Below are 12996 nucleotides of genomic sequence, written 5' to 3'. Positions count from 1 at the left end.
GCGGACACTGTCCATTACCCTAATTGCTTGCAGCTTGATCTGGTTCCCGCAAGAGATCGTATGTGGTGTGCATCCGCAATGAAGGTATCATTGTTGACGGCGAATGATGACACCTTGGGTGCGGATGCACACCACATCCTATCTGAAACTTCCTGGCAAATTAAAACTATATGCCAGACTGAGACTCGAACTCGGGACCTTTGCCTTTCGCGGGCAAGTGCTCTACCAAGTGAGCTACCCATGCACGATAAACGACTCGTCCTCACAACTTTAATTCTGCCAGTAACTCGACTCCTACCTTCCAAACTTCACAGAAGCTCTTCTGCAAACCATGCAGAGCTAGCACTCCTGGAAGAAAGGATATTGCGGAAACATGGCTTAGCCACAGCCCGGGGGATGTTTCCAGAATGAGATTTTCATTTTGCAGCGGAGTGTGCGCCGATATGAAACTTCCTGGAAGATTAAAACTGTGTGGAAGGTAGGAGACGAGGTACTGGCAAAATTAAAGCTGTGAGGACGGGTCGTGAGTCGTGCTTGGGTAGCTTAGTTGGTAAAGCACTTGCCCGCCAAAGGCCAATGTCCCGAGTTCGAGTCTCGGTCTGGCACAAAGTTTTAATCTGCCAGGAAGTTTCATATCGGCGCACACTCCGCTGCAGAGTGAAAATCTCATTCTGGACACATCCTATCCGTTGCAGGAACCAGATCAAGCTGCAAGCAATTACGATAACCGAAAGCGGAGGCTACGTGTGTACTGTGCGAGAAGTTGAGTATTTGGATCGGATGAAAAGAGTGCTCAGACAGGCACGACGGTTAAGCCAACCGCTCACGTAAAACAGGAAAGTCGGGTTCGAGTCTCGGACAGGCACAGATTAACATTTGTCGCTACTGGATTTGTTGTAGTGCCCAGTTGCCGATGAGATCCGAGTTTTTCTTACGTCAGAAATAAAAAATGCTCGTAAGGTTTTGTAAATGGAATTAATTTCCATAGAATTCACCTACCTTGTACACCATGTCATAAGTGATATACCATTCATACGTCACTTTATATCATTATATCATCTAGACCCTAAAAGAATTTTGTGGAAATTAAGCTTTTTGTGGGTACGACGGGACATTTATAACCAGTGTGTGGTACGAGTTCAGTCTAATGGGAGCGAGACTTTTAACGAAAACTACTCAGAAACTGAGGGTTGTTAAGTGAACTATGGAGAAGTATATATCGGGAGTTAGTTGAAGATATAGGAAAAAGAAACACATGGATTAGGGACATACTGGAGTGGCAAAATAATTAGGATCGCAGTGAAAATGAAATGGGTGCGGCGGACCATGTAGCCAGACGAGTGAATGATGGAACCAAAGAATTTCTTTGCTAGGTTCCAAGAGATAAGGGAAGACCGATACGACGACCTAATGGAAGGCAGGTAGGCACTGTCAAGAAACACGTAGGATCCACAAGCCAGCTTATCTCTGAGGAATACTATCTTTTTTAGCCAACAATGAGGTTTAAATGGTTGATGATTATGTTGATGACGATGATGACGGTGAGATCTACGAACTCTTCTGACTATCTTGTGCAACTTCTTGAATGAAGAAACAATGAGACGTGACACTGGCCACCGATCCGAATTTCTGTCAATTGAGTTTTGATTTCAGATGTTAGTTCAAATTAAAAACTTACTGCATGCTGAGTACCGAGTGGAATGGTACAGAAGGCACGTTACTCGTGCTTAAGGAAAAGCAATGTTCATATGTAAGTTACACAATATGGTTTTTCTTTTTTTAAATCCAATCCAGTAAAATCCCGACATGGTTTCCTTAAGTACACTGTAGACGATTGCGTCCTCTATTCCTAGAGAATTTATCCAACGTTACACAGCTGAAGTCACGGTGGAGCGGATATGAACCACAAGCATCAGTTTAAGAATTGTTCTCTGAAAGAGTGAGATCCTGTAGTTTTAATCATCAAACGACTGTTCGCATTCCTTGTAACAGAAATTAAAAACTGAGATCATAATGAGCTAGGATGTGAGCGCTGCCTAGTGGTGACAGGTGGGTGGGGCAGATATTCTCTGTGACGTCACATGACGAATCGCTCACTGGACATTACTTTCGCTCTGGCTTCCACGAAAGAAACGTGAGCTTCTGTTGCCTGAGGGCAACAGCGCGCATTATCCTGTGACAGTTCTCCGCCTTGTATCCATAGCATGAATAACCAGTAAAATAGATCCTGTAGAGACCGCTCAATACTCTTGGAGAAATCTAAGCACGTGAGGGCCGTAAACTTTACGTATTCATCGTGCAGATATTATACTGTTGGTAATAAACATATTCCTTAAGTATTAAACATTCAGAACGTCAGTTTTATACTGAAACGCATGTAGTCACCAAGCGATGTAATGTTCACACCCCATAATATTTGACAATCTGTTCAAGATATCTAAAAAAGTTAAAATTATAAGAACGCAAGAGGCAGAGCTATTTTCTTAATAAACTGAAAGCGATTAGTTATTGGAAATTAACTATGAACTTAGTGGAATGATAGCGGATTTCTTGTAATCAAGGCTTTCGCGCTCGTTTATCTCAGTTATTGGTGAATCTTTTGGTCTTTATAGTCGTGGTACATGGAACTGTTCTCTCCCAGCGTTTGCCCTGAGCTTCGTTGCATATCTTCAGAGGTTCTCCTGGTTCCGTTGAATCTTATGGATTGACGGGTCGGGTGTAGGAGATCGACACAAATACGCCACCTTTTTCATGATGTTTATGTCGCACTAAGCTTCATTTGAAATCTTCAGTAGTTTTCTCAGTCACCTTCACTGTTTTCTTTGAATGTTTCTTAACTGTACGAGGAGACATGTAATGTCATTAATCATAAGCTCTAAGCTTCATTTGAAATCTTCAGCAGTTTTCTCAATCAGCTTCACTGTTTTCGCCGGCCGCTGTGACCGAGAGGTTCTGGGCGCTTCAGTCCGGAACCGGGCTGCTACAACGGTCGCAGGTTCGAATCCTGCCTCGGGCATGGATGTGTATGATGTCCTTAGGTTGGTTAGGTTTAAGTAGTTCTAAGTCTGGGGGACTGATGACCTCAGATATTAAGTCCCATAGTGCTTGGTGCCATTTGGTTTTCATTGTTTTCTTTGAATGTTTCTGAACTGTACGAGGAGTTATATAATGTCATTAACTGTGTATTAACTGTGTAGGAGTTATGTAACGTCATTAACTGTGATTACGATCATATGACAGACATCCGTTTCTTTATCTTTCGCTTATAGTATGGATACATTATCTACGAGGGTCTTGAACAATACGGGTAGGGAAGTGACTATCAGCGCCTCTAGATTTTTCATGTCAGATCCCTTCAAGAAATTTACGTTAAAATCTCTACAAATTAATAATCCCTTCTTTGTATCTGACACAGCAAAATAAACCATCAAAATATTTCATGAAAATTCTCCAATTATTCAGTGGACACCTGTGTAATGTAGCAACAACAACTTATACATTTCCCAATATAAACTCACAAGCGTACGTATCCTGAGATATACAGAATTTACTTCTTTCTTCATTTTTGTATTATTTTTCAATGAATGAGACAACTCCCCCTGATCCATACTGGGTCTACATGAATTAACAACTAATTTATAACCACTCGCATTAAGAATTTCTATTGTAGATGGGCTTAATGTAATCTTCCACGAATGTATTATCTCTGGAGGTTTTCCAGATTCAAGGCCTGCAAGATCTGCTGATCTAAACTCGTGTGACTTCTGGTTCTAGGGATATCAAAAATAATGCGTTTACCAGAGACACGTTCGGTCTCTACCTGCAGGTCAGTGTAGAGGAATACGTTGCTCAGTTCCCACCGGATCTGCTGCGAGCAACTGTTGAAAACGTTTTACTGATGCTACATCTCGTCGACGTCTCCGGTGCTCATACTGAACAAATTGTGTAAGCGGCGGTTAATAATAAAATCAACATTATTTCTTTTTTCTCACTCGTTTGACCTTCTCTGCCCACCTCGCGATCGTAATCTATTACGTACGGACATATTTCTATATGTCTGTCTTGCGTTCACACAACCACATTTGCACCTGGTGGCCAAAACTAAAACTAAATTTTTTTTTTTTGCATTAATCGTTCCCGCATCAAAGCATTAGCGTATCTACAAAGATTAGCTGTCACATACGACAATTACAGACCACTCTTGACCTCTGTGAGTAGCTGCACTTTAATTTTAAGCACCCAGTACCAGTTATGAGAACAGAGGTGATCGTGTCGTAATACACAATGGTGATCCGTGTCCAGTGTTGTCAGGCGCTCCATGTGCTGGTACACATTGCTCCTTGTTACACGAAGCACAAAACTATCCTCTTACAAACAAATATTCACGTGATTTTTGCTGCATTTTTATTCATTCGCGTATCCAACAACGTGGCGCATCTCATGCCAACTTCCAGTTTCATACACTACTGGTCATTAAAATTGCTACACCAGGAAGAAATGCAGATGATAAACACGTGTTCATTGGACAAATATATTATACTAGAACTGACACGTGATTACATTTTCACGCAATTTGGGTGCATAGATCCTGAGAAATCAGTACCCAGAACAACCACACCTGGCCATAATAATGGCCCTCATACGTCTGGGCATTGAGTCAAACAGAGCTTGGATGGTGTGTACAGGTACAGCTGTCCATGCAGCTTCAACACGATACCACAGTTCATCAAGAGTAGTGACTGGCGTTTTGTTACGAGCCAGTTGCTCGGCCACCATTGACCAGACGTTTTCAATTGGTGAGAGATCTGGAGAATGTGCTGGCCAGGGCAGCAGTCGAACATTTTCTGTATCCAGAAAGGCCCGTACAGGACCTGCAACATGCGGTCGTGCATTATCCTGCTGAAATGTAGGGTTTCGCAGGGATCGAATGAAGTGTAGAGCCACGGGTCGTAACACATATAAAATGTAACGTCCCATGTTCAAAGTGCCGTCAATCCGAACAAGAGGTGACCGAGACGTGTCACCAATTGCACCCCATACCATCACGCCAGGTGATACACCAGTATGGCGATGGCTTGCAATGTGCGTTCATCGCGATGTCGCCAAACACGGATGCGACCATCATGATGCTTTAAACAGAACCTGGATTCATCCGAAACAATGGCGTTTTGCCATTCGTGCATCCAGGTTCGTCGTTGAGTGCACCATCGCAGGCGCTCCTGTCTGTGATGCAGTGTCAAAGGTAACCACAGCCATGGTCTCCGAGCTGATAGTCCATGCTGCTGCAAACGTCGTCGAACTGTTCGTACAAATGGTTGTTGTCTTGCAAACGTCCCCATGCGGATAAGATGCCTGTCATCTCGACTGCTAGTGATACGAGGCCGTTGGGGTCCAGCACGGCGTTCCGTATTACCCTCCTGAACCCACCGATTCCGTATTCTGCTAACAGTCATTGGATCTGGACTAACGCGATCAGCAATGTCGCGATACGATAAACCGCAATCGCGATAGGCTACAATCCGACCTTTATCAAAGTCGGAAACGTGATGTTACGCATTTCTCCTCCTTACACGAGGCATCACAACAACGTTTCACCAGGCAACGCCGGTCAACTGCTGTTTGTGTATGAGAAATCGGTTGTAAACTTTCCTAATGTCAGCACGTTGTATGTGTCGCCACCGGCGCCAACCTTGTGTGAATGCTCTGAAAAGCTAATCATTTGCATATCACAGCATCTTCTTCCTGTCCGTTAAATTTCGGGTCTGTAGCACGTCATCTTCGTAGTGTATTTGTTGCGTGCCGCTGCCATATCGTGCGATTTTAACTGGCAGCGGTGTAGCAGTTACCAAACCACGTGGGACAATACAGTCAGTTAGCCCCACAGTCGCAGATGAATACACAACAGTTTAAACAAAAAATGACAAATGCACAAGAATTTTGCAGAAAAGCTTCTAACTAATATCTCGTGATATTAACAATACCACCACCACTAATATCTTATGATGCTGGTAAATGCATGCATTTACACGTACTTGCACAGACACATACGTATAGCCCTTAAATACACACAAATGCATACGTACGAAATAAGAACCATGCAGAGCATACAACGCTTCCCATATGCGACCTCGCAGTGCCTCGTGAAGGGAGCGTCCTATTTGTGGCGCTGTGCAGAAAGTTGCCAAAGACGTCCGCCGACGCATTTAGCTGACCGCGTCAAGACCGCGCTATTTCTGTCCCTAGCGCCACAGCACCCGACACCCATATAACGGCGCCGAAAGCATGGTACAGCTTGAATTGAGGTGCACTCGTTCACTCCCCTAAGGGCAACTGTTAACTAACTGCAAACTTCACCCACCGTAGGTATAAGATACATTTATTATTAGGTAGTGACAACGGAGGGCAAGGTTCTGTAACATTGGGTTGGTGCACCAATTCGTAGCACTTTAGTTTGGCATGTTGGTATTCCAGTTGATATGAGTTTGTTTATCGAGTGTCTAACAATACCACCACTTGCAAAGTAGGTGAGAGATCAGATTAATAATGTTGCTCACGCATCATATGTTCGCTTTATGGGGCAACAACAAAGTTATTGACTGTGGATGGTATCGTCAGAATGGAAATAATGAAGTCACTGTATAAAAGTCATTAATTTTGGCACTTATCTTGAATGGATTCCCACGTAGATTTCGTCGAAGTTGTTATGGCTCATCCTGTTGATTATAGGGTGATTCCACTTTGACTGCTAGAAGGTCCAGAGCTGTATTTTAGCAATATTTGAAGACCTAAAAAATGCGTTTTTCAGGAAATTCTTAATGATCAAACAATTCCAGATCAGAACAACGGTATGGTAGAAATAATTTTTGACTTCGTATTCACGATCCACATTTTTATTAACTTCTTGTAAATTCACATATACTTCTTCTTAATTGTCACATCATCAAGAAAACAGTTTTGTATCAATCTTCATATATTTAATTTCCACTTTAACCAAACACAAGACATGACTGTTCTTTTACAAAGCGAAATAACAACTTAACTTCTGCAAAGCGAAACAAAGACTGCTCTGCGCGCATTCGAACCAAAACGGTTACAAGTAAGTAAAAGATTATGACAGTCTCACAGAAACGAATACACACAAGAACCACATCACTGTAATATATCGATACAGCGGTGTACCTATACATTAGTAAAACCAAATGTGAATATTGTCAGAAAAATATGTCTGTTACTTCGCAGAAAAATAGTACGATATTACTGGTATCGAGAACTGGGGTTGGAGTGCCGTAATGGTCACGTAGATAAAGAACCATTACAAGTGACAATTTTTATTCGTAGTTCACAGTTGCTATTTGAGTTTACAAATTCTCATTTTGTCATTTGGAGATAGCGAGTGGCGCTGTGGACGCTACAAAATGGAGTGACAAGTGGAGGAATCGGGACATTGCCGACATGTTCTTCTGTCTGAGTTCAGTATATGGGTGAAAGCAGCGGAGACAACCAGAAACAAAAAAATGGTTCAAATGGCTCTGAGCACTATGGGACTTAAATTCTGAGGTCATCAGTCCCCTAGAACTTAGAACTACTTAAACCTAAGTAACCTAAGGACATCACACACATCCCTGCCCGAGGCAGGATTCGATCCTGCGACCGTAGTGGTCGCGCGGTTCCAGACTGTAGCGCCTAGAACCGCTCGCTCACTCTGGCCGGCAACCAGAAACATTTGCGCCCTCTATTGACATAATGGCACTGGACAGAGCGCGGCAAGAAAATGGTTTCCTCGTTTTTAGGAGGACTTTTTTGACAGTAGTGACACTCCACGTTTAGGAAGACCTTCAGGGTTTGATAAATATCGTTAAAACCTATTAATCCATAATGATCCACGTCAGTGCACTCAAGAATTGGAAAATGAGATTTGCTGCGATCGTTCTATCATCGTGCGACATTTGCATGCAAAGCGGAAGATACAGAAATCGGGTGTATGGGCACCGCATATTTTAAGCCAAAATTACAAGAATCAACGGGTCGCGATATGTGCATCTGTGCTTGCTCGCCGTCAGTTAGCTCGTGAACAACACTGTGCATTCCTATCCTGTATCGTTAGTGGTCACGAGAAAAGGTGTCTGTAAGCTAACGAATGGAAAAGAAACGCCTAAACAAAGCAGCAACTCCCGTACAAAGAACCACAAAAGCTAATATTTTATATATGGTGGACCTGCTGATATTTATTGTCAACAACTGAAACGTCTTGCAGATGAAATCCAAGAACAGCGACCCGGAAGATTGCGTGATGTGACATTATTCCACGATAACGACCGCTCGCATTCTGCTAGAATGCCAATAAACATTTTACAGGAGTTGAGTTGCGAAGTCATTTCGCATCACCTTATTCACCTGTTCTTGCGCCCTCAGATTTTTCACATTTTCCACCCTCTATCGAACAACCTTCAAGGAATTTCCTTACCGGATGAAAATGTGCTCCGAACATGGGTCGACAAGTTCTTCGCTTCAAAACTAGGTGATTTCTGCAGTCGCTGAATTGAAAAGTTACCCCAGCTTTGGCAGACTGTTGTAAACACTGCAGGAGAATATATTATTGTTGACTAAACTCTTTTTCATATGTATCTGTTGTATTTATTACACTTAGGCTACGAACGTACGCACCAATCTAATACATTCTAAGCTCGAACATAATTACATTCTTTGATTAGAAAGAAGCTTGCCTGAGGTGCTCAGGATGCATTCCCGAAACACTACTCGTGTACAACGCAGCTCTTACTTCTCACATATGGTATTTTGGAGTGCTATCGACAGGGAAACTCAGGCTGATTAAATATTTTTAGATTAGCACAAGGCTTTTGTGTACCTAGATCTACATAGATACTCTGCAAATCATACTGAAGTGCCTGACAGAGGGTTCATCGAACCACCATCACAATAATTCTCTATTATTCCAATCTCGAACAGCGCGCGGAGAAAAACGAATACCTATATTTTTAATGATTATAAAGAATCCGTCTCGATTGCAGTTAGAAACCGGATGTTGACCTAGGTTTCGGCGCGGATAACCACGCGCAATAACTGCAATCGAGGCGGATTCCTTATAATCATAAAATTATTCACGATTGCTGACGCACTGCAATGGTAAAAGTTCTCAACGTATATTTTTCGGTGCTCTGATTTCCCTCATTTTATTATGATGATCGTTTCTCCCTCTGTTGTTTGGTGTCAATAAAATATTTTCGCATTCGGAGGATTTATTTATTTAATCGTATGGTGATTTTATACAATATACAGTTGATATAAGATAAGTGATTTTATACAATATACATATGATGTAAGACCAGATTAAACCTTAAAATCCGTGTTTTTCAACCAATTAATTAAGCTGGGTGTGAGAGTGAACAAGTCGACGGGAATTCCAGGGTATGAATGAAGTGCACAGCGTTGGACTAGATGTTCAATTGTCTGCTCTTCTTCATTACATTCACACATTGGTGAACTGATCCAGCCCCATTTGTACCTGAAGTAGTTACAACAACCATGTCCAGTCCTTAACCTGTTGAGGCGGCACCAGAGCTTCCTCGGTAGGTCAAAACCTTTTGGCTTCTTTGTCGGATCAAGGTGATGGGCTCTTGTTCGCAATGTTTTTGTTGACAATTCATGCTTCCAGCTTTCATTTAGATCAAAACCATTCGCGATGAGTTGTCCTGCGAGTAACACTTGCTGATCTTCTTGATCGCAATCGTTGCTGCGGCGGATGAGAGTTCCTGGTGCAGTGGTAGAGAGGGTGATGCAGAGATTTTCTTGGCCTCCCTCAGTAGAAATTGTTTCCACCTTAAGTGAGGTGGGGGGGGGGGGGGGCGTCGATCGTAGCTCACGTCCGTAAGTATAACCTAAATTACCCTACACGTGATCCCTGGGTGGTGCTAAACGAGCAACAGTGTCATTGGTGATATACAATATGTCCGGATTTCGGAGGAGAAAGTTGTCGACTGAAATTTTGTGAGAAAATTCCGCCGCAAAGAAAAACGCCTTTGTTTTAATGACGTCCACCCCAAATACTGTATCATGTCAGTGACACTCTCTCCCCTATTTCGCAATAATACAAAACGCGCTGCCCTTCTTTGAACTTTTTCGATGTGCTCCGTTAATCCTATCTGGTAAGGATCTCAGACCGCGCAGCTGTACTCCAAAAGAAGACGGACAGGAGAAGCGTAAGCACTCTGTTTAGTAGGTCTGTTACATTTTGTAAGTGTTCTGTCAATAAATCGCAATCTTTTGTTTGCCTTACCCACAACATTTTATGTGTGTTCTTTCCAACTTAAGTTGTTCGTAATTGTAATTCCTAGGTATTTTGTTGAATTTGTGTCCTTTTGATTTGGCTGATTTATGGTGTAACCGAAATTTAACGGATTCCTTTTAGCACTTCTGTAGATGACCTCACACGTTTCATTATTTAGGGTCAATTGACAATTTTCGCACCGTACAGATATCTTTTCTAAATCGTTTTGCAATTTGTTTTGATCTTCTGATGCCTTTTCTAGACGATAAACGGCAGCATGTTCTGCAAAGAACTTAAGACGGTTGCTCAGATTGTCTCCTAAATCGTTCACATAGATGAGGAACAGCAGAGAGCCTAAAACACTATCGTGTGGAGCGCCAAAATCACTTCCATTTTACTCGATGGCTTTCCGTCGCTTACTACGAACTGTGATCTCCCTGACAGGAAATCACGAATCGAGTCACATAACTGTGACGATATACCATAAGTACGCAATTTCACTACAAACCGCTTGTATGGTACAGTGTCAAAAACCTTCTGGAAATCTAGAAATATGGAATCATTTTTAAATTCCGTGTCAATAACGCTCAACACTTCGTGTGAGTAAAGAGCTAGTTGTGTTTCACAATAATTATGGTATCTAAATCCGCAATGACTTTGTGTCAATAGACGGTTGTCTTCGAGGTAATTTGTGACGTTCGAACACAGAATATGTTCGAAAATCCTGCTGCATATCGACGTTAATAATGTGGGTGTGAATTTAGTTGATTGCTTCTACTGTTGTTGTTGTTGTGGTCTTCAGTCCTGAGACTGGTTTGATGCAGCTCTCCATGCTACTCTATCCTGTGCAAGCTTCTTCATCTCCCAGTACCTATTGCAACCTACATCCTTCTGAATCTGCTTAGTGTATTCATCTCTTGGTCTCCCCCTACGATTTTTACCCTCCACGCTGCCCTCCAATACTAAATTGGTGATCCCTTGATGCCTCAGAACATGTCCTACCAACCGATCCCTTCTTCTGGTCAAGTTGTGCCACAAACTCCTCTTCTCCCCAATCCTATTCAGTACCTCCTCATTAGTTATGTGATCTACCCATCTAATCTTCAGCATTCTTCTGTAGCACCACATTTCGAAAGCTTCTATTCTCTTCTTGTCTAAACTATTTACCGTCCATGTTTCACTTCCATACATGGCTACACTCCATACAAATACTTTCAGAAATGACTTCCTGACACTTAAATCTATATTCGATGTTAACAAATTTCTCCTCTTCAGAAACGCTTTCCTTGCCATTGCCAGTCTACATTTTATATCCTCTCTACTTCGACCATCATCAGTTATTTTGCTCCCCAAATAGCAAAACTCCTTTACTACTTTAAGTGTCTCATTTCCTAATCTAATACCCTCAACATCACCTGACTTAATTCGACTACATTCCATTATCCTCGTTTTGCTTTTGTTGATGTTCAACTTATATCCTCCTTTCAAGACACTGTCCATTCCATTCAACTGCTCTTCCAAGTCCTTTGCTGTCTCTGACAGAATTACAATGTCATCGGCGAGCCTCAAAGTTTTTATTTCTTCTCCATGGATTTTAATACCTACTCCGAATTTTTCTTTTGTTTCCTTTACTGCTTGCTCAATATACAGATTGAATAACATCGGGGAGAGGCTACAACCCTGTCTCACTCCCTTCCCAACCACTGCTTCCCTTTCATGCCCCTCGCCTCTTATAACTGCCATTTAGTTCCTGTACAAATTGTAAATAGACTTTCGCTCCCTGTATTTTACCCCTGCCACCTTCACAATTTGGAAGAGAGTATTCCAGTCAACATTGTCAAAAGCTTTCTCTAAGTCTACAAATGCTAGAAACGTAGGTTTGCCTTTCCTTAATCTTTCTTCTAAGATAAGTCGTAAGGCCAGTATTGCCTCACGTGCTCCAACATTTCTACGGAATCCAAACTGATCTTCCCCGAGGTCAGCTTCTACCAGTTTCTCCATTCGTCTGTAAATAATTCGCGTTAGTATTTTGCAGCTGTGGCTTATTAAACTGATAGTTCGGTAATTTTCACATTTGTCAACACCTTGCTTTCTTTGGGATTGGAATTATTATATTCTTCTTGAAGTCTTAGGGTATTTCGCCTGTCTCGTACATCGTGCTCAGCAGATGGTAGAGTTTTGTCAGGACTGGCTCTCCCAAGGCCGTCAGTAGTTCCAATGGAATGTTGTCTACTCCGGGGGCCTTGTTTCGACTGAGGTATTTCAGTGCTCTGTCACACTCTTCACGCAGTATCGTATCTCCCATTTCATCTTCATCTACATCCTCATCTATTTCCATAATATTGTCCTCAAGTACATTGCCCTTGTGTAGACGCTCTATATACTCCTTCCACCTTTCTGCTTTCCCTTCTTTGCTTAGAACTGGGTTTCCATCTGAGCTCTTGATGTTCATACAAGTGGTTCTCTTATCTCCAAAGGTCTCTTTAGTTTTCCTGTAGGCAGTATCTATCTTACCTCTAGTGAGATAAGCCTCTACATCCTTACATTTGTCCTCTAGCCATCCCTGCTTAGCCATTTTGCACTTCCTGTCGATCTCATTTTTGAGACGTTTGTATTCGTTTTTGCCTGCTTCATTTACTGCATTTTTATATTTTCTCCTTTCATCAATTAAATTCAATATTTCTTCTGGAACCCAAGGATTTCTACTAGCC

General features: G+C 42.1%; 1 protein-coding gene across 4 annotated transcripts in view; it reads right to left on the bottom strand.

Moving 5' to 3' along the window:
• LOC126161579 (lactosylceramide 4-alpha-galactosyltransferase-like) overlaps nucleotides 1-12996 on the bottom strand; it is a 441277-nt gene that overhangs the window by 174298 nt on the left and 253983 nt on the right. Inside the window, exon 1 of one of the 4 annotated variants that reach the window (XM_049917523.1) lies at nucleotides 6084-6141. The exons of the other annotated variants lie outside the window; for them this stretch is intronic. Coding sequence (XP_049773480.1) covers nucleotides 6084-6106 — 23 coding nt within the window. The 5' untranslated portion in view covers nucleotides 6107-6141. Of the gene's footprint in view, nucleotides 1-6083; nucleotides 6142-12996 lie in introns of those variants that run through there. 4 annotated transcript variants of the gene reach the window in all.

The sequence above is a fragment of the Schistocerca cancellata genome, chromosome 2 (genome assembly GCF_023864275.1).
Source record: "Schistocerca cancellata isolate TAMUIC-IGC-003103 chromosome 2, iqSchCanc2.1, whole genome shotgun sequence".
Lineage (NCBI taxonomy): Eukaryota > Metazoa > Arthropoda > Insecta > Orthoptera > Acrididae > Schistocerca > Schistocerca cancellata.
Note: the sequence above shows the minus strand (reverse complement) of the source record. Positions and strands in the feature narration are given on the sequence as shown.